Consider the following 22,175-nt stretch of genomic DNA (forward strand, 5'->3'; position numbering starts at 1 on the left):
CACCGTAAACTGAACACTTACTAGTAGCTCTTGCTTTGTTACGTGCTAAGTCACTTGAGTTGTGTCTGACTCTTTGCGACTGTAGCCTGCCAGGCTCCTCTGTCCATGGGATTCTCCAGGCAAGAATACTGGAGCGGGTTGCCATGCCCTCCTCAGGGGATCTTTCTGACCCAGGGATAGAGCCTGTGTCTCTTATGTTACCTGCACTGGCAGGTGGATTCTTTACCACTAGCACCGCCTGGGAAGCCCATATTATTCTCATTTAACAGACTTGGAAACTATTAGCATTGCCAATTAATGCATAAACTTCTCACCTCACTGGACTCCATCTAAAAGCCAAAGGATATTTTTTTTTTCCAACCCGCTTCCTCTGTCTATGCCATAGAGGCTGTATGTCTGCATTACAATGGATTCTTTCCAACAGGATGGAAGGAGACAGATAACTTGCCCAGGGTCCAGCAGTCTGTATGGGGCAGAGCTGGGCAGGTCTGTCTAGATCTGACCTACTATCAGCTAGCTAACACACTCCTTCAAAACTGGAACCAAACCAAAAAATGCCTTTAAAAACTCAGTGGAACCCTGTTAAACACTGCCCCTCCTGCCCTGCTGCCTGGCTAGCTCCTGCTCCTGATTGCCAAGCATCCTGACCTAGTAGCCTGGAGCTGTCACAGGTGTGGCCCTGAAAATCCACCTCCCTGCCCTCCATGCTTCCCAATTGAAGATCACAGCAGGATCACACTGTTTGCTGACGCTAATTTTGCAATTTCCCAAACAAATGCCCCCCCCCCCCCCACCAGGGGCCTGCCAGGCTTCCAGCCTGGTCCATCCCCTCTCTCCCCACGAAGCCAGCTGGAGTGCTGGAAGGTGACAGCATTTAAAGATGCTTCCAAGGGCTTCCTCGTGCCATGCAAACCCAGATGTTTCAGATGCTGGTAAACAAGCAAACGAGGCAGCTGAGGATTGCACCCCACATTCTGTTAGCCCCCCAACTCATCCATTTTCTTTGCCACCCAGCTGTTAGGCCAGATGTGGCACCAGAAGGGAGCTGGCTTCACCGCTGTGAGGCTGCCCAGGCATGGATGCGGGTACTGAAACATAGACATTTGATTGGAATTAAATGGGCTGCACTGGTTGCCACGAGTTCTTTTTTTTTCCTTCTATGAAGCTTGAGAAAAGCCATCAGAGAGACAAAGCCAGTACTCTTGTTATTCCCACCTCATGTGGTTTCAACCCTTGTACCAGCTAGCTGTCTCAGTCATCAGCCAGGACTCCCCATCTTCTCAACCACCCGCTTTGTTTCAGAATGCCCCATCAGGTGTAATGTTTGACAAAGATGTCACCAAAGAAACCCGAGCAGGCTTTGTTCCAAAATGCCCCAAACCTAGCACATGGGCATCTTGCCAGGCCCTGGTGTCAGATAACCATCGCTGTGCCAAACTGGACCACCTGATGTTTACACTTTCTCAGGAGATTTGGAAAGAAGACAGAGTTAGTTGCTTTGTCCAAGCTGGATATTCTTTTCTCCTAAGCAAAGCTAAAAATAATAATAACAGATATTGGGAATTAAGCAATTCTATGTGCAGAACAATCTACATAAATTATCTTCAGTCCTAACTACACAATTAGACTTTTCCCCCCTCATTTCATAAAAGAACAAACTTAGACTCTGAAGGATTAAGTGGTAACTTGTTTAAAGTCACAGAGGTGAAAAATGGCAGAATCAGAATTTGGATCTAGTTCTATCTGACCCCAAAGTTCAGTTGTGTCTCTTCCACTCGGCCAGGCTGCTTCTCAAGTGTGAAAAAAACCTGGATCTTGGGATCACTAAAAAATAAGTCAACGTGTCAACAAAATAAAGAAATCCTGCAGATGTGTTGTTTATCTGATTGTCTTAAGCAACTCCTACAGTACATTCTGGAATCAATTAAGGATTTGTAGATTCAGTCTGATATTCTCTCTCTCTCCTCTTCTCTTCACACACACACACACACAAACACACACTGTATTATGGGTACATATATTTATAGGACAAAACACTGCAAACCATTCAAAGCAATGACCATGAAGGCAAGACAAGATCCTCAATCACTAAAAAAGATGCAATTATCTTTACTGCACTGTAACTTACTTGGGTTGCAGTTCAAAGTAAAAGATTTTTGAAAGATTTCCAGAAAAAAAAAAAAAGCTGAAACCAAAAATAGTTTCCTTCTTAACCCTTGTTGAACTAGAACTTCCATCCCCAAGGAGTCTAATCAATCAAGTTTCCCATGGTATAAATCTGCTTCTGTTTTAGCCTGAATATTTTTTGTGCTATTGTCATCACATTTTGAGATTCTCAAAATCTGCGTGTATATTGTAATTAGCCTCCAATTAAAATAAATAAATTTTTTAAAAATGAAAAAAAAATCTGTATGTAAATACAATGCAACTATAGGCTCTTATGCCTGGAGAATCTCAGGGACGGGGGAGCCTGGTGGGCTGCCGTCTATGGGGTCGCACAGAGTCAGACACGACTGAAGTGACTTAGCAGCAGTAGAATAGGCTCTAAATCATGGCCTTTTCCTAGAAGTCCTTAAAGCCAGAGACAAGTTGTCAGGAGAGAAATCCTGCCTCCAGGAGGAGTTGTATTTTCCCTCTTCAAGGACTGGCTGCTCTCTTCTCCTGGCTTGTGGACAATCCCTCCACTTCTTCCTTAAAAGAGAACTGCCTGGAGACTTCCTTGGTAGTCCGGTGGTTGAGAATCCACGCTTCCAATGAAGGGGATGCAGGTTCGATCCCTGGTCAGGGAATTAAGATCCCATATGCAGTGCACCACAGAAAGACCCTGTGCTGCAGCTAGAGATGCCTGCGCACCACAAAGAAGACCCCCGTAGTCAAAATAAAAGCAAAAACTTTTTTTAATTTAGAAAAAAAGAGAACTTTTTGATCGGGATTGAGCTCCAAGGTCAGATCTTAATCCGTCTTTGTGCATAGGTTACATTTAGCAGTCCAAGTAAGAAAACTCCATTTATTATGGCAACTACCCTCCCCCATCAAGAGGGTCTAATAAATGAGCTCATATTTCAGTGACCCCTAAAATACACAAGGTTAATCATCTTTCACGAGATGCTCATGGCTTCTTGACTTATTACTGGTCTAAAGCACGATGTGCTAATGAGATTAAAATGATTTTCCCCATTCAACTCCTTTTCTTCTCTGTCTTTTCCCTCTGTTTCTACCAATGCTTTTTGGTTGATTAATTACCTGGGAGTCTAGTCAAATCTCACTCAGCCTGAAACACACACACCTCAGTTCCAGACTATGAGATGAAGGCCCTGTTGGCAGATGAATATGACGGATGGACACAGGGTGTCTTCAGGGTCCCTGAGAGAAGAGGAACCACTTTTCTGCAGCTGAGCCTGCCTTGCTTTACCTGGATGATTCATAAGATACACAACTATAATTCCTACTCAAAATAGGCTTTTTTTTTTTTTTTACAACACAGCAGTCTTATTCCTCTCATAAATAATGATTTCCCTCACTGTTTGATGGGGACATGTAAGCCCAAGCCATGCAGTACTTCTCCCAAGGGGGAAAAGTTTGATTATGGAATGAAATTTATATTTCAACATCCTGCCCTTACTTCTCTGAAAGCCTCTGAGGCAGACCCTTCTGCTTACTGTCCTACAGAGAGATGGTCATCTGTAATGGTCTCTGCACAGCTGCGCTCCAGTAGAGGTGAAATGACACATTTCATGGGAAACCACTGCGGACAGCAAGTGGACAGAAGGGCGGCAGGGTCACTGGGTAATTCAAAGCTCATTAGAGTACGATGCTCTGGCAAGGAAGGTCATGTGTTCAATACACGAGAAGCGGGACAGCAGACCTCTTCCTTCCAAGGCCACAGTCTGCTCATCTCCGCATGTGCAGACACCTCCCGAAGCAGAAGGCATTTGGGGCAGAGGGGCACTGTCAGGATGAGTGTGAAGATAAGGAAGAAGCATTAGAGCACAGGTTTTCCATTTTATAGTGTTTTTTTTATAGTTTTATAGTGTTGGAAATCATTTTCAAACTTTCAAATAAAGCCTTACATTAAGCCTCAACAGGTAGGCTTGATAAGGAACATGCTCTGGTTCAAGCTGGGAGAGAGGAGACTGGTGTTCCACCCACCAAGGCAGCCCCAGTCTCCACTGCTGTCTCCAAGGATGTCTGTGACATAGTCCCGGGAACCTGTGACAAAAGGAGCTTTTTAAGGCTCCTGAGATGAGGAGATGATCCTGGATTATCCAAGTGAGCCCAAGGGAATCACAGGAGTCCTTAAAGGGGAAGAGGGAGGGCAGAAGAGAAGAGGTGCTACAGAAGAATGGTCCGGAAAATGCAACAAAGCTGATTTAAAGATGGTGGAAGGGGACCATGAGTCCCCAAATGCTGGCAACCTCTGGAAGTGGGACAAGGCCAGGAATGGAGCCTCCAGAAAGGAACGCAGCCCTGCTCACACCCCGGTGTTAGCCCAGTGACACAGAACTGGATTCTCACCTACCGAGGTAAGAAAACGGCTATTGTTTTAGGCCATCAAACCTGGGGTAATCTGTCATAGCAGCCATAGGCCACTAACTCAGGGACTCTGCAGGACGGCCTGGGGCTCCACCAAACAGAGCACCCCACCTTTGTGCTATCCAGGTGGTAACCACTGCTCCCACCCACCATGGCACAATAGGGACAATGGGAAGCAGTAAAACCCATTGTCGGGGTGGTAGAGGGTGGATCTCTGCTCTGGGAACCATTCCTGGGTTTAGCAATCCTGCCATGGAGTGTGGTTTGTTTTGGAACAGAGTGGACTGAGGCTGATACAGGGCTGAGCCTTTCACGGGCATTTGTTTCCTGTCCCCAGAGACTATATAAACAACAGGGCAATTAACTGAGTAGCAATGAACCCTGTGGGAGTCCATGCGTAGCAGAGAGACGTGCCCTGCCTTCCTAGAAAGAAGGAAGGTGGAGCAGCCAATGTGGACCACCCCACCTGTCTGGCTTGAATTCAGTCATGAAAATTTGTGGTTGAATATGGTCTCTTCCCACATCTCTGTCCCCTTTCCAGATCCCGTCAGGGCCAGCTCTGAGTGCCTCCTCTCCTTTCATAAGCATAAGCCTTTCTGGGGAAGCCTTTCAGTTCAGCGCCCAGAGAACTGAATGCCAGGGTTGCTGTGGATGGAGAGGAGGAAGGCAGCCGATTCTCCCCCAAACTGCAGGTGCTACAGCTGATGCCCTTGTCCCCGGCCCACCTCCTGATGACATAGGGCCGCTGTGCTAAGATGACGAGGCTTTAGGAGGATGCTGCTGCTCGGTGGAGTCAGATCAGGCTCAGTGTCCTCAGTAGGGTCACGGGATTATGATGTGGTCACCTTTCAAGTCCCAGCCTTCCTGCCTCAGGGATCCTGGGCTTCATGGCCAATGAGAAGCAGTCACTTGAATGGGCCTGGCCCCCTCTTCCCTCCAAGAGCCACGTGGGCCACTGACTTCAAAGTCTTACGCTAATGCCAAGCTCCGGTGTAATTGGGCAACTTCTCAGTGGCTCTGATTTGTAAATGCAGCAGCCCTACAGCAAATGCATATTCATCGTAACTATTCCTGTGAGTTCCGTCTCACAGATCACAGAGTCAAAGGTACAAAAATACATCAGCACGGCAGTATGCCAAGTGGAAGGGCCTAGGATCACCAACAGAAGGCAGCTGACAGGCAAACCCCGGGGGGCTCCGAGAAGGGGCAGAGGAGCGGGAAGAGATGGGGAATAGGTCCATGTGCACGTGTGTGTATGTGTGGGCACGCTCAGACTCACTTGAGGGGAGGGATGTATACATAGGTGCACACGCAGGGTTTCAGTACTTAGAAAGACCCACCCGAGAGAGCACCAAGGATGGAAAGGTTAAAATCTGGATGAGGAAATGCAGGTTGAATAGCTAAAGAACAAAAAACAACAACAGCTGTCCCGGCTGGGAACTCCATTAGACAGTGAGACCGTCTCCCGAGGGGGCCAGTTGGGAAGTTCATTGCTTAAGACAACTGAGGGTGGAATAGGAAGCTGGGGAACACCTGGGACATCCACTTACTACTGACTGCTTCTGGGAGACATGACCTAAAGAGCACTTTTCTTTGTTTCCTGGTAGTCTTCTCTGCCTTCTCTTCTTTTTGATGGACTGGCCAGGTCCTCCACCTCCCTGCCCCTCTGGTCTTTCTCTTTCCTTTTTCTTCATTTTCTGTCTTTCTCAGGAGAATCAGGCTCCTGTCAACTGCTGCTCAATCTATGAAGACTGGGGAGGTCTCAGGGCTCTGCACCCAGTACATATACATCTTTGATGGAGAAGAGCTCCCTGCACAGAGCAGGTGCTCAGAGACAAGGAAGTGGGGGGTATGAAGGATGGAATTGGCCCAGCATCCTCCCAGCTTGCCCCTGCTCTGGGTCCCTTTACAAGAGCACAGCTGCCAGACTGGGAAGCAAGATGAAGCTTATATCCTCCCTAGAGCTGGAAGCTCCCAGCTCTGCCTGGAAACACTGCATAACAATGTGTCTCAATTAATCACCTCTTCCACTCCTTCATGCCAACTTTGTGTACAGCATTCCTGTCTCTCTTCTCTGCCCCATTCCCTTTCCTCTCTGTGAGGACTGCATCATTCCATCCTTAAGAGAAGGGAAGGCTGAAAACTGATAGTGTTGATGGGCAAGAAAATGATCAATATAAAGGCACCAGCAGGCTTGCCCACTTGCTCCTGCCTCAATTCACCTACGCAGGTCCACCAGTATTCACATCCATGGCATGGCATGGAGCTTAGTCCACTCCAGCCCAAACAGTCTTTGTATGTCATAGCATCACACAGCTTATACATCGTCAAAGCCCATGAAGTGAAAGTGAAAGTCACTCAGTCGTGTCTGACTCTTTGCGACCCCATGGACTAGAACCAATAAAGTAGGAAACCATCTTTGGTGAAGCAAGAGTTCATTGCCATAGTTTCAAAGGGGATGTATTTTTATTGTTTCTCTGCCATTCCTGGCATAACTTACTTCTTTTATCATTCTGGACTTAGGTAGGTATCTTCTAAAATTTCCTATTACAGTCAATGTAATTTGACTCTAAACAAAGGTAGGCATCTTCTAGAATTTCCTATTGTAGTAAATGCAGTCTATTTCCTATTGGAGTCAATATTTTACCATTGAGCAGTTAATTAGTTCTCAAATTGTTTGAGGATATTGCTCATCAACTAGAGTGCAAGACTATTAAGAAAGAAAGAACCATGCTACACAGTTCATGACATTTTCCTTGGATAGTTGCACACAGTAGGTGCTGCATAAATACCTCTAGATTAGCTCTGCATAAATACCTCTAATTAGCTCCTTAGCTCTGTCAAAAGAAAATTCATAACATAGACTAGACAGTAGTTAAAGCTAGGGAGGAATCACTCTCGACCCTCTGTTTTACTCACAATATGTTTCCACCTCTATCTTCATTGTGTCTTATCCTGTGGCACCACTTTCTGAAATTACAAGCTCAACAGGGCAGACGTACCACGCAGCCGGTCGAATCCAGTTTGCGATCTGAGATGCAACGGAAGTTCTTACTGCAGCCCCCATTGTCCTTGCTGCAATCACGGACTGGTCCAAACGAGTCTAAGAGGACCTCCAGGCTGTCGAAGGAGGACGAGGTCATCAGCTCCTCTCTGTGGGAAGAAGTGGCAGGAGGTGGGAGGAGGTCAGGGGACGCCAGGTGCAACAGGTAGCTTCACATCCCACTTTCATGTCTGGCCGACCAGATCACGTCTCACTCTCTCTTACAAATACTAAAGATCAACCAGTCTTGGAGCCTTGAACTAACAAATTATAGACGTTCTCCATCTCTGGGAAATAAGCCAAGGCAGTAACACCTGGTCAAAGAAGGAGGTCTAAACTCAGGCAAAGAAATTAACGTTTTATTGCCTGTCAGTCCTGAGGGGCCGTAGGAAGTGCTTACAAACTCTCATTTTATGTCCTCTCTCGGTGCATCAGCCTTGCGGTGTGCAATATTGACCCAGATAGAGTAGACCTTGGCACTGCATCTGGGGAAGCGGAAGGCAGCCTGCCAGCTTCTCCTTCCAGCTTGATTCCTCTCCCAGCGCTCAGAACCTTCGGGTAGTTTCTCACCCAGCCTCCCAAACTCAGTGCGTGCCTCGGGCCCCGAGGCTGGACTCACCGGACCTCCACAGCATCTTCCATCACTGTCATGTCTGTCTTACACTTTGCTGATGGGTTGATGGCCAGTTCAGCAGGTGGAATCACAAAGCTTTTGCTGAGCGGCAGCCACATGCCCTCCCCAAGCGTGTAGGTGAATCTGCAGGGACACCCAACACCACCTGGTTAGGGCTGGGGGATAAACACCACCGGAGGACCTGGCACCCTAACTCCAGCTGCTTCCTTCTCAACCCTTGTAGTCCTCTCCAAAAAGGAGAGCGTATTCCCATTTTATGGATGAGATAATTGAGTCTGATGGAGGCAGAGAGGCTGACCCCTGCTCACGCATCCAGACCATTGGAGAGCTCAACATGTTATCCACTCACCAGCTGCTAAAAGTGTCTCTTCTTCAAACCATAAGACATCGAGTTCCAGTTTCCTTCAGATTTGAAGCTGGCTTCCATGATCTTGCTGCTGCTGCTGCTAAGTCGCTTCAGTCGTATCCGACTCTGTGCGACCCCATAGACGGCAGCCCACCAGCCTCCCCCATCCCTGGGATTCTCCAGGCAAGAACACTGGAGTGGGTTGCCATTTCCTTCTCCAGTGCATGAAAGTGAAAAGGGAAAGTGAAGTCGCTCAGCCGTGTCTGACTCTTAGCGACCCCATGGACTGTAGCCCACCAGGCTCCTCCATCCATGGGACTCTCCAGGCAAGAGTACTGGAGTGGGGTGCCATTGTCTTCTCCCTGATCTTAAGTCAGATATAACTGGAAGCATTTTAATTGAAAAGACACACCGGCCTCCCACCATTCCCATCCCTCAAATTGCACACCCACACTGGTAGCGATGCTTTCTCTCTGTGCCTAGAGGAACCCTACCAAGGAAAGGAAAGAAGCAAACTCCCTTTTTCTGGCTTCTGTGAGATGGGAGCAGAAACAATTGAAGCCAGGAGCCTCCCAGGGGGAGAGAAGAAGATGAACAAGGCAAGCCTAGATGTATTCTCTGCTCTCTCTCTCTACCCACACCCCTAGCTAATGGTGCTAACCCTCTGGAGGCAAGGAAGATTTTTTTTTTTTCCTATAACAAGGGCTAAAAGGAATAAAGGAATCAATCAGCATTTCACGGGAGAGCTTAAGGAAACCATGAGAGAGTATTTGTTTATTTATTCATTCATTTGATTCCAAAGGCATTCAAATGCTCTGTGTTCACAGTCAAAAATAGTCCCTGGGATAAAAGCCAGTGTGGGTGGGATATCACGAGGCTGTGGCAGTCTGGCGTCCCCTTCCCACTTAATGTGGAGGGTGGAACAATGGAAGGATGTGTACAATTAAACAGAACCAGCACCGGCTCCATTAGCATGCTGGTCGCTGAGCACCACTGCAGGTCCCACTCCTTTTTCTCCCCTAACCCACACGCTCCTCTCTCCACCACCGCCCCCGCCACCCCCTGCCGCTCCAGGTTGCCTGAGATGCTAGGAAAGCAGACTGATGACGTGAGATCTTTTATGAGACATGTAGCCCTGCTTAGGATGTGGGCCACAGAGAATCCCCACGGCCCAAGGCTCATGAGTTACTTAGTAACTAAGCCCCATGCTTTTTCATCCACTCCCTGAAGGACAGACCTGGGTAGTAGAGGAGCTGAAAGAAGAGAAAGCAGGGGCCCAGGGTGGGTGGGGGGCAAAACCACTGAGCACGTGGGTGTGGGGCAGGACTGGGGAGGTTTCTCCCTGATTCCCAGCCTGACTCTCAGGGCCCTACTTCTCTGACCTGTGGGGGCACCTCTGCATTAGGCAGCACTGAAATAGCAGAGATGCTTTTGCTCTGAAGGAGGCACTCAGTTCTCCCTACCCATGGGAACCAGAGGCAATGGGGGGTGATGTCTGTGAGGGAGCTGTCTGCACCAGATGAGGGAAGCCCATTACTAGGGGGACAGAAGAGGAGACCCACCTCCCCACTCTTCTGTGAAATTGTGCCTGGTGAAAGTATGCCAGCTCCTTCACACACACACACACACACACACACACCCCTCCTATACACACACACACATGCTTGGGGAGGGCATTTGGTGGGTGTATGCGTGTGTGCAGGAGACCTGGGTTCAGTCCCGGGTTGGAAGATCCCCTGGAGGAGGGCATGGCAACCCACTCCAGTATTCTTGCCTGGAGAATTCCATGCACAAAGGAGCCTGGTGGGGTCATAAAGAGCCTGACATGACTCAGCGATTAACCCTTTACTTTAAACCACAGAACTCAGTCCACATCTCCAAAGATGTCCGTCTCCAGTGGCTTCTGTCACCAAAATCGCTTCAAACTTTCTGTTCCTACAATGCAATTGGACTATGGCTCCTAAAGTTGTCCTGATTTTCTCATCTCTTTGCCTTTGCTCTTAATCCTCCTTTCTGAATTTTCTTTCCTCTCCTTTGCCAGATTCATTTTAAGACTCAGTTAAGGCCCCACCTCTTCCTGAAAGCTCTCCAGGGCCTTCACACTCTTAGGCTGAGTAAGGGACTCTCTTCTGCACATGGCACTTTATCACCCTGAGATGCTGATCTATACCCACCTTTTCACATGTCCATCACCATACATACAAACATTCTCTCTTGGATGGCAGAGGACAGTTCTTTGTCATCTTTGTATTCCCCACTGCCAAACATAATTTCTGACCCAGGAAGGTCACTCCATGAATATTTACTGACTGATCAACAGGAGATTTAGTTATGTTCTTTAGTTTGAACAGGCTGCTAGCGGATATAATCCCAATTTCCCAATTTAAAGATAGAGGCGGTGGTGGAAATTCTTGTTCATTTAAAATAGGATATGGGTTAATCGCTCTGTTTGAATACATTTAATGGTTGAGATGGATCTGGATTTGATAGGATAAAGATCTTCCTGAATGCACAGCAGCTTCTGAAACATGACACTCTACCAAGTTAATAAGAAAACCTCCACTCTCTGGTAGCGTCAAGGTGAAGAAGTCCTGTAGGTGAAGCAAAGTCAGGTGTGGGGAGAGACCAACATTTATTGAGAACTTTCTAAAGCAGGTGCTCTGTAGGACTGTGTGATTTATCCTCACCGCTGCCCTCTGAGATTAGTCATTTTCTCCCATTCTACCAAGGCGTCGACTAATGTTTTAAAAAGTTTAGCAACCTCCCAAGGTCACCTCTCCTTAAGTGGGAAAGATGGGCAATAGCCTGATTCTCAAGTGTTGCTCACAGCCGCTTTCCAGCCCATGTTGGCTCATGCCTATGAAATTCTGAAGTTTTCTTTTATCTGCAAAATCTACTGAGTGACTCCAAAATCCAAATATAGAACAAACTGTCAGAGAAAAGCTGCTTTCTAAAATCTCATCTGTCCCTCATCCATGTGGATTTGGCAGGAAGGACTTCAAAAAGCCACCAAACAGAAGTTGGGTGAACATCTGGAATGCTTTCCCAGGTTGGGTCTTCTCGCATGACAGTTGGTGGTGACCAGCACAGTTGATGGCTCAGCTGTGGATTGAGCCCTGCACATGGCCCTGTTGAACTGGCACTTGAAATTTCTGTCCAGAAGCAAATGTTTGCCAGAAAGCACTGGACGGAATAAGCCTGTGCTCTCGCTGTGGCTTGGCATGAAACAGAATGTGGGAAAACTGAAAAGTCGCTCTTAGCCTGGCGTCTCCACCCTTTCCTAGAGCAGGCCATTCCAGAAGGAGGTCTTATTCCAAGGAACGCAAGTACAGACTTGGGAGGACGGTCTTCGAGAGAAAAATTTGGTCTGTACTCACCCCTGCCACCAGAGGGTCTAGTGGAATAGAGTGATCCTAGCTACCACAGAAAGACCATCTTCAGCACCAGGAAAGTTGGCTGAGGAGACTCATCCTGGAGGTTCAGGGTTCCCCTGGATCCTGTGAGTCTAGCTTGGACCCCTTCTAAGGCGTTCTTTGGGATTACAGATTACCAAGGTTAGGTTTCAAGGCCTTTTCTCAATCTAATTAGGAAATACTTGAAATGATCATCTACAGATATTTACTGAAAACCTACTTGCTCAAAGGGCTTCCCTTGTAGCTCAGTTGGTAAAGAATCTGCCTGCATTGCAGAAGATCTGGGTTTGAATCCTGGGTCAGGAAGATCCCCTAGAAAAGGAAATGGCAACCCACTCCAATATTTTTGACTGGAGAATCCCATGGACAGAGGAGCTTGGTAGGCTATAGTCCATGGGGTCACAAGAGTCAGACATGACTTAGTGACTCAACCACCACCTATATGTTCAAAGGGCTTCCCAGGTGACTCAGTGGTGAAGAATCCACCTGCCAATACAGAGATACAAGAAATGTGGTTTCTATTCCTGGCTTGGGAAGATCCCCTGGAGTAGGAAATGGCAACCCACCCCAGTATTCTTGCCTGGAAAATTCCATGGACAGAGCAGCCTGGCAGGCTACAGTCCATAGGGTCGAAAAGAATTGGACACAACTGAGTGACTGAGTGCACACATGCTTGTTCAAAACGGTGTGCCAGATAGTAAATATTTAAAACCATAACAGGTACTCCCCTCCCTTCAGGACGACAACCATTTCATTGGAGAAGCAAATACACAAATTAGAAATAACCATGAAATAAATAATTGACAAATACACAGTAAAGTCAGTATATATACAAATTTGGAGGTGGAAAGTCATTGTGAATTGATGCAATGGATTGGAGAAGCTCCAGGCCAGTGTTTCTCAATCCCAGGTACAGATTGGAATTACTGTGGTGTTTTTACAAAACACTCATGCCCTGGTCCCACCGAGACTCTATATCACATATGCAGTTTATGTGTCAAAATTCTATATCATAAGTGAACAGAGTACCAAGTAAATAGTTATTTAGCTCCTTTAAGAAATTGTCAGAGGAGGTGATGGCACCCCACTCCAGTACTCTTGCCTGGAAAATCCCATGGACGGAGGAGCCTGGTAGGCTGCAGTCCATGAGGTCGTGAAGAGTCGGACACGACTGAGCAACTTCACTTTCACTTTTCACTTTCATGCATTGGAGAAGGAAATGGCAACCCACTCCAGTGTTCTTGCCTGGAGAATCCCAGGGACAGGGGAGCCTGATGGGCTGCCATCCATGGGGTTGCACAGGGTCAGACACGACTGAAGCAACTTAGCAGCAGCAGCAGTAGCAGCAGCAAGAAACTGTAGTCACTGACCAGATCACAGAATTTTCCAGAGTGGCCACTGGTAGTTGGTTTACTCAGATCACAGAAGGTTCTGATTAAAATTCTAAGTATCTGAAATAAGGAGATCATGACCCAATGTTCTCATCTGAGAGCCTAGTTACTGTCTTGTTAAGGATCAAAATGATTAATCACTTATGGATTAACCCACCGACTTCTGAGATAGTTGACCGCATGGGTCAAACCACACAACTGACTCCTTCTGTCGTAAGTGGGTATCACATCCAGTTGGTACCTAACAAATTTGAACAGATGGTGCTTGTGGGGATAGAAACACGATTTTTGTGCAGGTTCTTCTCTAACAGCAATTTCATGGAGGCCCTAATTTTTCTGACTTTTAGGGGAGTGGGAACTTATCCATGTTAATCAACCCCCACCAGACTCCCCATCTGCCTTATCTTTATCACCTTTCGAAGGTCCCAACAGACAAGTGGTAGGAAAACGGGAGGGAAAAAAGAGTCAGCCCGATAATAAATCATTGTTGGAAAGTTTAAATGCTTGAGTCATAGTCTAAGGAATACAGCTGACATCTCTTGTAGAACAAATCCTCAAAAGCCGCCTGCGGCCAAGGCCATTAATATAACCCAGCCTGTCCCAGGAGAGACACTCGGAAGAGAAAAGGGCAGGGAAGGCTCTGGGAGAAAGCAGTTCTGTGAATCTGGACTCCCAGCTAGAAAGGTGCTTTAGGAGAGCGTGGCAGTGGCCAAGCCCAGTCTATCCCAGACAGAGAGAAGGAGCAGGAGAAGCTGAGGCAGAGGAGCCAGCTCGAGGAGGCAAATACAGGAGAAAGATTAGCATCAAGGCGGGGACTGGCTGATAGTGGGGGCTGGGGCAGGGAATAGGCAAGACTCTGTACACACCCTCTGACTGCAGTGAACAGGAAGCAAGTTTTCTCTTTGCATGTCATTCCTCTAACATGCCATGCAGTAGCTATTGCTCCTCTGACATCAGACACTTGGGCAGGACTATTTATGCCTCTCCCAGAGGACTTGTTCACGAAGGGAGGTGCACTCATGTCCGCACAGGCAGCACAAGCACAATCTCTGGCACTTACTGGGTACTCAGCAGATGCACATTGAGTGAAAAATAGACTGACAGAATAAATGGAAGATACAGTCTTAGCCTGGAGATAGACTTGTGTTCCAGCTAAGGTCTGGTGGGAATTAGACTTTATGAAAATCCCATAGTTCATGGCTGGCACCCAAATTCTTCCTCTGCCTGCTGACTTGTCTAATACGTACCATTCCCAGGTATGTAGGTAGAAATTTGGGAGAGACTGGAAACATCCAATTCGATGAGGAAGGTGGTAGATTAAAGAAAATAATAATGAAGTATGGCTGAGAAAGGACAGAGGCAGAGGTGGGAGGGGTTTGTTCTAAACAACTTAAGGCTTTATGTGGAAGGTGCAAATTAGATGCAAAATGGAGAGGCAAAAACTAACATTAATTGCTTGTTCTTTGCCAGTTCCCTTGCTGGGGGCTTTCCCTGCATTATCTCATGTATTCTTCACAACAATAGAGCCTGGCATGCAACGCAGTTCTGTTTAACAAGTGTGGAATCAGGGGGTTCCAAGAGTGGGGGTTCCAGAGCAGGCAAGGAAGGAAGCCAGGACCTCAACAGGATCCATTCATCCTCCACGCACTCCACACTCTCACTGGATGAAGGGGGCAAGGGTTCCTCTTACTGGAAGGGTAGAATGACCACATGTGTTTCCCATTTTATAAATTACCACTAGGAAAGAGAGTTCAGTGGGATGTGGGGCTTGCACATCCCTATGTAAGCACATCCCTAGGCAACCACTTACCTGAATATTTTATCAGAAGGCTGTTCTCCCAAAACCAGGTCAAAGCCTCGCTGAAATATTGTGTAAGGCCAAGGCCTGAAAGGAGAAACAGCACACAATTAAAATCAATCAACAAACATTCCCCGAATGTCCACTCTGTGCCTAGTACCATGCCAAGGTTCTGGAGACCCAAAGACAGAGGGGACCTAGTCCGGGTTCTCAAGAATCCCACTAATGTGAGTTCACAAGACACAGAATGCTGGCACTCAATTAATAACAGTATCAATCCAAAAATCACTGACCCACCAGAAAAGTGGAATTTAATAGACATGACAATTGGAACTCCGTAGAGAAAAAAATTATTATAATATCATAGCCAGAATTTATGGCCCTTCAGTGACTTAGCAGCAGGTATAGATTTAACAGATCCTTAGCTTTGTCTCCGGAGAAGGCAATGGCACCCCACTCCAGTACTCTTGCCTGGAAAATCCCATGGATGGAGGAGCCTGGTAGGCTGCAGTCCATGGGGTCGATAAGAATCGGACATGACTGAGCGACTTCACTTTCACTTTTCACTTTCATGCATTGGAGAAGAAAATGGCAACCCACTCCAGTGTTCTTGCCTGGAGAATCCCAGGGATGGGGGAGCCTGGTGGGCTGCCGTCTATGGGGTCACACAGAGTCGGACACGACTGAAGTGACTTAGCAGCAGTAGCTTTGTCTCACTGAAGAAAGAGGGGGAGTATGATTTCTTGGAAAGACAAAGCCTCCGGAATCAGACAGTTCTGGGTTCAAACTCTGTTCTACTGTTGAGTCAGCTGTTTGCCTTTGGGTGATTATTTGCCTTGTTAAGTCTAATTTTATCATTTTTAAAAACAGGATTGTTAATAGTGGCTTCATAGACACCATGAAGATGAAGCAAACCTTTTAGGCCAAAGCCACAGCTCATAGTGGGTTCTCATCATGCTCCCTTTCCCTCAAAATGACTTGAAGGTTCTGGGTTTTTGACAGGTCCCAGATGGTTTCAATCATTACCATGTCACTCATTCAACCAGAAACAACCATGGTATTTTTGAATAAGACTTAACTACCTTCCCTGGTGGCTCAGACAGTAAAGAATCTGCATGCAATGTGGGAGACTCAATCCCTGGGTTGGGACAATCCCCTGGAAAAGGAAATGGCAACCCAGTCCAGTATTCTTGCCTGGAAAATCCCATGGATGGAGGAGCCTGGCGGGCTGTAGTCCATGGGTTGCAAAGAGTTAGACACGACTGAGCGACTAACACTTTCTTTTCACCAGTCTCTCTAGTGAGTGGGCTTCCAAGGTGGAGCTTGTAGTAAAGAACTCACTTGCCAATGCAGGAGACTAAGAGACAAGGGTTCAAACACTAAGCAGCTAAGCATGCACACGCACCCTAGCATTTGGATGTCGCATATACTTGAAACTACCAAAACTATTTCTTTTCAATAGCATATATCTCTATGTTAACCCAGATGTCCAACTCCCAAATTATTTACTCCTTCCAGCAAGACTTATAAAGCCCAGCCTCATGTGGATACTAGGTATGTACTAGGTACAGAGTGAACTGGGCCCTTGCTCTCATGGAATGTACAGTCTCCATGTATAACCAATCATACCAACCAATAACCTAACTACTGAGGATTTTACTGCAGACGTCGTGCCTTTGGCTTTCAAGGACTACAGAAAGTCAGGAGAATAAATCGACATAATCATTTGAGACTAAATCCAACACTAGGAATTAACCCAGTTGTTGTCAATGGTGTCAACAATAGAGGGCATTTAGGGAAAATTTAGGGCAATCGTCATTGAATGACACAATGACTGCAGGATATTACTGGCATTTAGCATGTGAAAGTTGCTCAGTAGTGTCTGACTCTTTGCAATCCCATGGACTATACAGTCCATGGAATTCTCTAGGCCAGAATACTGGAGCGGGTAGCCTATCCCTTCTCCAGGGGATCTTCCCAACCCAGGGATCAAACCCAGGTCTCCCACATTGCAGACGGATTCTTTACCAGCTGAGGCATAAGGAAAGCCCAAGAATACTGGAGTGGGTAGCCTATCCCTTCTCCAGTGGATCTTCCTGACCCAAGATCTTCCTGATTTAGTGGATCTCCTGACCCAGCAATCGACCCAGGGTCTCCAGCATTGCAGGTGAATTCTTTAAAGGGCATTTAGAAGTCTCGAATTTAGAAGGCTGTCCAGTGTTCAGGACAGCCCTGCATGACAAAAAATTCCCCCAGGCCCTGCAAACTTTTGAATGTCTTGCTGCACATTTACATAGGTAAAAACCTGCTTATTATTATCTCAGCCTAGACACTAACTCCATTTACCCACAAGCACAAAGCAGCTTGTACTGTTTTAATATAAGATGAATTGTCTAGGTGTATAACTACCATGTAAATTAAGAGAAGATTATACAAGATTACTCGGAAATTTTGCCAAGATTCGTTCATAGTTTTGGAAAATCACATCATTGTTTGCAGTGCTGTTCATGGTCTTTGAGTCACCAATACAGCATGTCTACATCAACCCAATTGCTCTTATATATATTGTGTATTACATATTACTTCACATTTTATATTATGGGGACCCTACATTAGTAGAGTCTACATGTCTACATTTGACATGCAAATGTCTGTCAACTTTATTTCTCCTATTGTAATACTGCAGAGAATTTATACATTAAAATAGCTACATTACTATAAATTATTTATTATCACTTCTCTTTTAATTATTCAGAAAACGAAGATCATAGCATCCAGTCCCATCACTTCATGGGAAATAGATGGGGAAACAGTGGAAACAGTGTCCAACTTTATTTTTGGGGGCTCCAAAATCACTGCAGATGGTGACTGCAGCCATGAAATTAAAAGACGCTTACTCCTTGGAAGGAAAGTTATGACCAACCTAGATAGCATATTCAAAAGCAGAGACGTTACTCTGCCAACAAAGGTCCGTCTAATCAAGGCTATGGTTTTTCCTGTGGTCATGTATGGATGTGAGAGTTGGACTGTAAAGAAAGCTGAGCACCGAAGAATTGATGCTTTTGAACTGTGGTGTTGGAGAAGACTCTTGAGAGTCCCTTGGACTGCAAGCAGATCCAACCAGTCCATTCTGAAGGAGATCAGCCCTGGGATTTCTTTGGAGGGAATGATGATGAAGCTGAAACTCCAGTACTTTGGCCACCTCATGCGAAGAGTTGACTCATTGGAAAAGACTCTGATCCTGGGAGGGATTGGGGGCAGGAGGAGAAGGGGACGACAGAGGATGAGATGGCTGGATTGCATCACTGACTCGATGGACATGGGTCTGAGTGAACTCCGGGAGCTGGTGATGGACAGGGAGGCCTGGCATGCCGTGATTCATGGGATCATGAAGAGACAGACACGACTGAGCAACTGAACTGAACTGAACTGAACCACTTCATATTATTTAAAATTTTTATTTATTTAGGCTTTATTATATATGATTTCATTTACAGATTAAAAAAAGAGTTAAATTTGTCATAAAATAGAGTGTTGGGTCCGATAGGGTTGAGACACCAACTTAACCCAACCAGCTAACCAATTAACTACTTGAAGGAGTTGGTAGCTGCAAAGTAAGGCCACTGGGTCTCTATAAAGGAGTGGCTGGGATGAGTGCATTCCTTTTTTATGCTCATTATTTATAAACACTTTATTCCTGGAATTCAACTTAGGAATACCCTGAGGCAACTAGAATTGGCTCCAAAAGGTATCCAAACACCATCCTATGAATAACCCCTGCATCAAATAAATAGCCCATGTGTGTTTTTCATGTTTGTTTTGTTCATTGGAGGTAAAGCCACAGAGTGGGGTTTGAATATGATTCTTTTTTGCTGAACAGTAAGTGTGACTTAAGAGCAGGTAAAAAATACGTACTAATTCAAGAAAAAGACTAAAAATTAGGGGAAAAAAATGTCCCATCTGATTCTAGATACCTAGAGAAGGCAATAAAAAGAGAAAAGGGACCTGCAACTTTCTCTCTCCTTTGGACAAAATCATATTTTATTTACTATCAGTTGAATAATTTTAAACAACACACGTTTTGCCTTCAAGTCATCTCCAGTACTCAAAATGGGTATAGTGTGTAATTAGCGTTAATTCTTGGCATGATTCCCTGGTTGTTTGAAATATATTTTGTGGAGCCAAATTTTAGACTAGCATTGATTACAGCGTGGACAATTAAATACATAGAATAATATAAATAAACCTGTATTCAAGCCATAGGTAAAGAATCAGTGAGCCCAGAAACATTGATTAAGCACACGTTGACGTGCTGTCAGATAGTCAGGGCAAAGAGACTTCCTGCTCTCAAGAGTCCCGAGTGTCAAAACAGGCAACTCAGACGCGCCATCTGGACCCCACCCTGTTCACAGGGACAGGCAGCAGGACATAGTGGGTAGGCCGTGGGTTCTGGCCTGCCTATTCCAATTCCAGCTTAGCTATCAATTGCTGTGTGACCTTGACCAAGTCCCTTAATCATTCTGTGTCCCCATTTCCTCATCTGTGAAATGAGGCTGAGAGTAATAACTTTATCAACCTGGCAAGGCTGTCATGAGGTGGAACTAGTTACTATGATTAAAGCGTTCCGAACAGCGTCCGGCATTCAGTGAGTGCCATACCAGCATCTGTTACATAAGTGAAATGTACTAGTTACCTGAATCCAATATAAATACTACAAAAAGGAGATTCCCAAGCTTTTAATGAGGAAGCAGTGTCTTCCCTTCAGAGGCAAACACAGTACCACACCAGGCTTTAACTCAGCTTGTAAATGTATTTGTGTTGTCTGGAGAGGAGCCAATGATGCGTGTGGGAGACAGACCCCACTCCCACCTCCCACCCAGGCCCCACTTCACAGGGACTCTACAGCACTGACCTGAGATGCAGAGAGGAGAAGGGCACGCTGTGAGAGGGGAAGAGGAATCAGAGAGTCTGCAAATTGCTTCAGCGAGGAAGGAAAAGAGAATTGACTTCTTTCCTTCCCTTGAGTCAGGGATGATCTGTCAGGGAGATGGGGATTCTTATTTGATTTATTTAGCAAATATTTATGGAGGGCCTATTGTGTGTGAACTGTGATACTAGGCAACGGGAGTCGGCATAAAGAGATTCTTGCTCTCAAAGGAATCTATAGTCTTTCTGAAGAAACACACGAACGCCCAGACAAATAGCAGGGAATGAGTAAAAAGGAGGAGGCATGGGACTGGAGCAGATAAGCTAAGTGGTCCTGGCAGTGGCAGATCACTCACCCTGGGCGCCAGGAGGGCTGGGTGTTGGCGGTGCGTGGCGGGGTAGCAGAGGGGAGAATGATGCATGTGAGTGGAGAGGCCACAGGGGGCCACCTAGGAAAAGGCAGGGTGAAGTGATGGAGTATGTGTGCTCGGTCATGTCCGACTCTTTGCAACCTCACAGACTGTGGTCCGCCAGGCTCCTCTGTCCATGGGATTTTTCCAGCAAGAATACTGGAGTAGATTGCCATTTCCTCCTCCAGGGGACCTTCTTGACTCAGGGATCGAACCCAAGTCTTCTGACTCTCCTGAACTGGCAGGCAGATTCTTTACCACTGAACCACCTGGGAATCCCTAAGTGATGAAGAGCTAGACCTAAAAGTGCTGAAAACACTTAGAGCTGAGTTACCTGAGACCAACTGAAAGAGGAAGAGGTCTTTGCATTAGGCATTCTGCATGTGAGCCCAAGATACATATCCATCTCCAAGCTCAGATGGAAGCTGCCACGGGGATGCCCGGCAACAGGTCTAGAGGCCCTAATAATTGTCCCTCTTCTCTGTTTCTCACTCTATCAGACCATTTTTTCAAAATGGCTCATGCACATGGTGGAGACTTGGCCTCTCATAGCTCCAACTCATGTCTTTACAAGCTCAGGCCACAGAGAGACACTGCCCATCCACGGAAACAATAATCCGTGGAAGAACTGCTTGATCTATCTCAGGTCAGATGAGGAACCCGGACCAGTCTCTGGGGCCAGGGAAGCAGAAGCATCCAAACAGCTTCAACTCTCATTCAGTTTCCAGGGCTAGAGCCGGGAGGATGGGGAGTGTCAAACAAAACGATCATTTCCAGCCCAGGTTCCCTCTGCTCGTGGTGGCAAGAGCTCGGCCTCCCACCAGGAATGGGTGGCATTACAGAACAGACTACACCAATATTAGTTTTGGGGAAAGAGTACCCACCTCGGAGCCCAAGGATAGCATCAGGCCAGATGCGGGGCAGGAGACTGAACACCGTAGTTGGAAGAAAACCTGAGCCTTTTGACTCCAGCTTAGGTAATGTGGCCTGCAATATTCTCTGTCTTACGCTGGGCAACCCAGTCACATCTTGGTTTAGGAAAATTAGCAGAATTGGAAGTCAGAATAGAGCTTATCTGTTTGTTTGTCAATATCGCCAGTCTGACAAATCAAGACCCTGAAGATGGTCCTCCTGTGTGGGCAGCTACAGATGGCCTAGATTCAGGGTCCTCTCAGGCCAGCACAGGAGCCATCTGGGGTTCACTACCTTGAGCAGAGGCATAATCTGCACCACAGAGGAGCCACTGTCACAGGAAGACATCAGCCACTGGGACACACGTGGAAACTGGATAGGCTGAGAGCTATTCGTAACCTCGTCTTTGCCTTTTCTTCTCTGCCCTGTCTCACATAATTCCAAACAGTTTATGCAGAGGCTTTGTTAAGCACTGGAAATTTCTAAGCTTTCAGTTTCTCTCCTCAGTTCTTGCTCCTCTTTCCCAAGACATACCGCTATCACAGGGTTTTTTCCGTTAGTTTTTCCTTCTGGTTAGCCCAGAAGTTGGTCATGGCCTTGACCTGACTTGACCGGTTGCTTGGGCATTCCTTCCACCATGTAGCCTAGACCCAACTGCATGAATGGAATCCAGCATGGCCACACCAATGGGATGAGCCCTTCACATCTGTTCTCCTAGGGCAGAAAGGGACCACTCCTGCTCTGGATAAGAGTATTTTTAAATTTGCTT

At 46.4% G+C, this 22,175-nt stretch overlaps 1 protein-coding gene across 2 annotated transcripts in view; it reads right to left on the bottom strand.

Moving 5' to 3' along the window:
- The window catches only part of ASTN1 (astrotactin 1), a 356,850-nt gene that overhangs the window by 108,191 nt on the left and 226,484 nt on the right, over positions 1-22,175 (bottom strand). For both annotated transcript variants that reach the window (XM_061383286.1, XM_061383285.1), the window contains 3 exons: positions 15,171-15,245; positions 8,196-8,333; positions 7,536-7,686 (listed from right to left, as the gene is read on the bottom strand). In XM_061383286.1, the coding sequence (XP_061239270.1) occupies positions 7,536-7,686; positions 8,196-8,333; positions 15,171-15,245 (364 nt within the window). The remainder of the gene's footprint in view (positions 1-7,535; positions 7,687-8,195; positions 8,334-15,170; positions 15,246-22,175) is intronic.

This window comes from Bos javanicus, chromosome 16 (assembly GCF_032452875.1).
Source record: "Bos javanicus breed banteng chromosome 16, ARS-OSU_banteng_1.0, whole genome shotgun sequence".
Classification (NCBI taxonomy): Eukaryota; Metazoa; Chordata; class Mammalia; order Artiodactyla; family Bovidae; genus Bos; species Bos javanicus.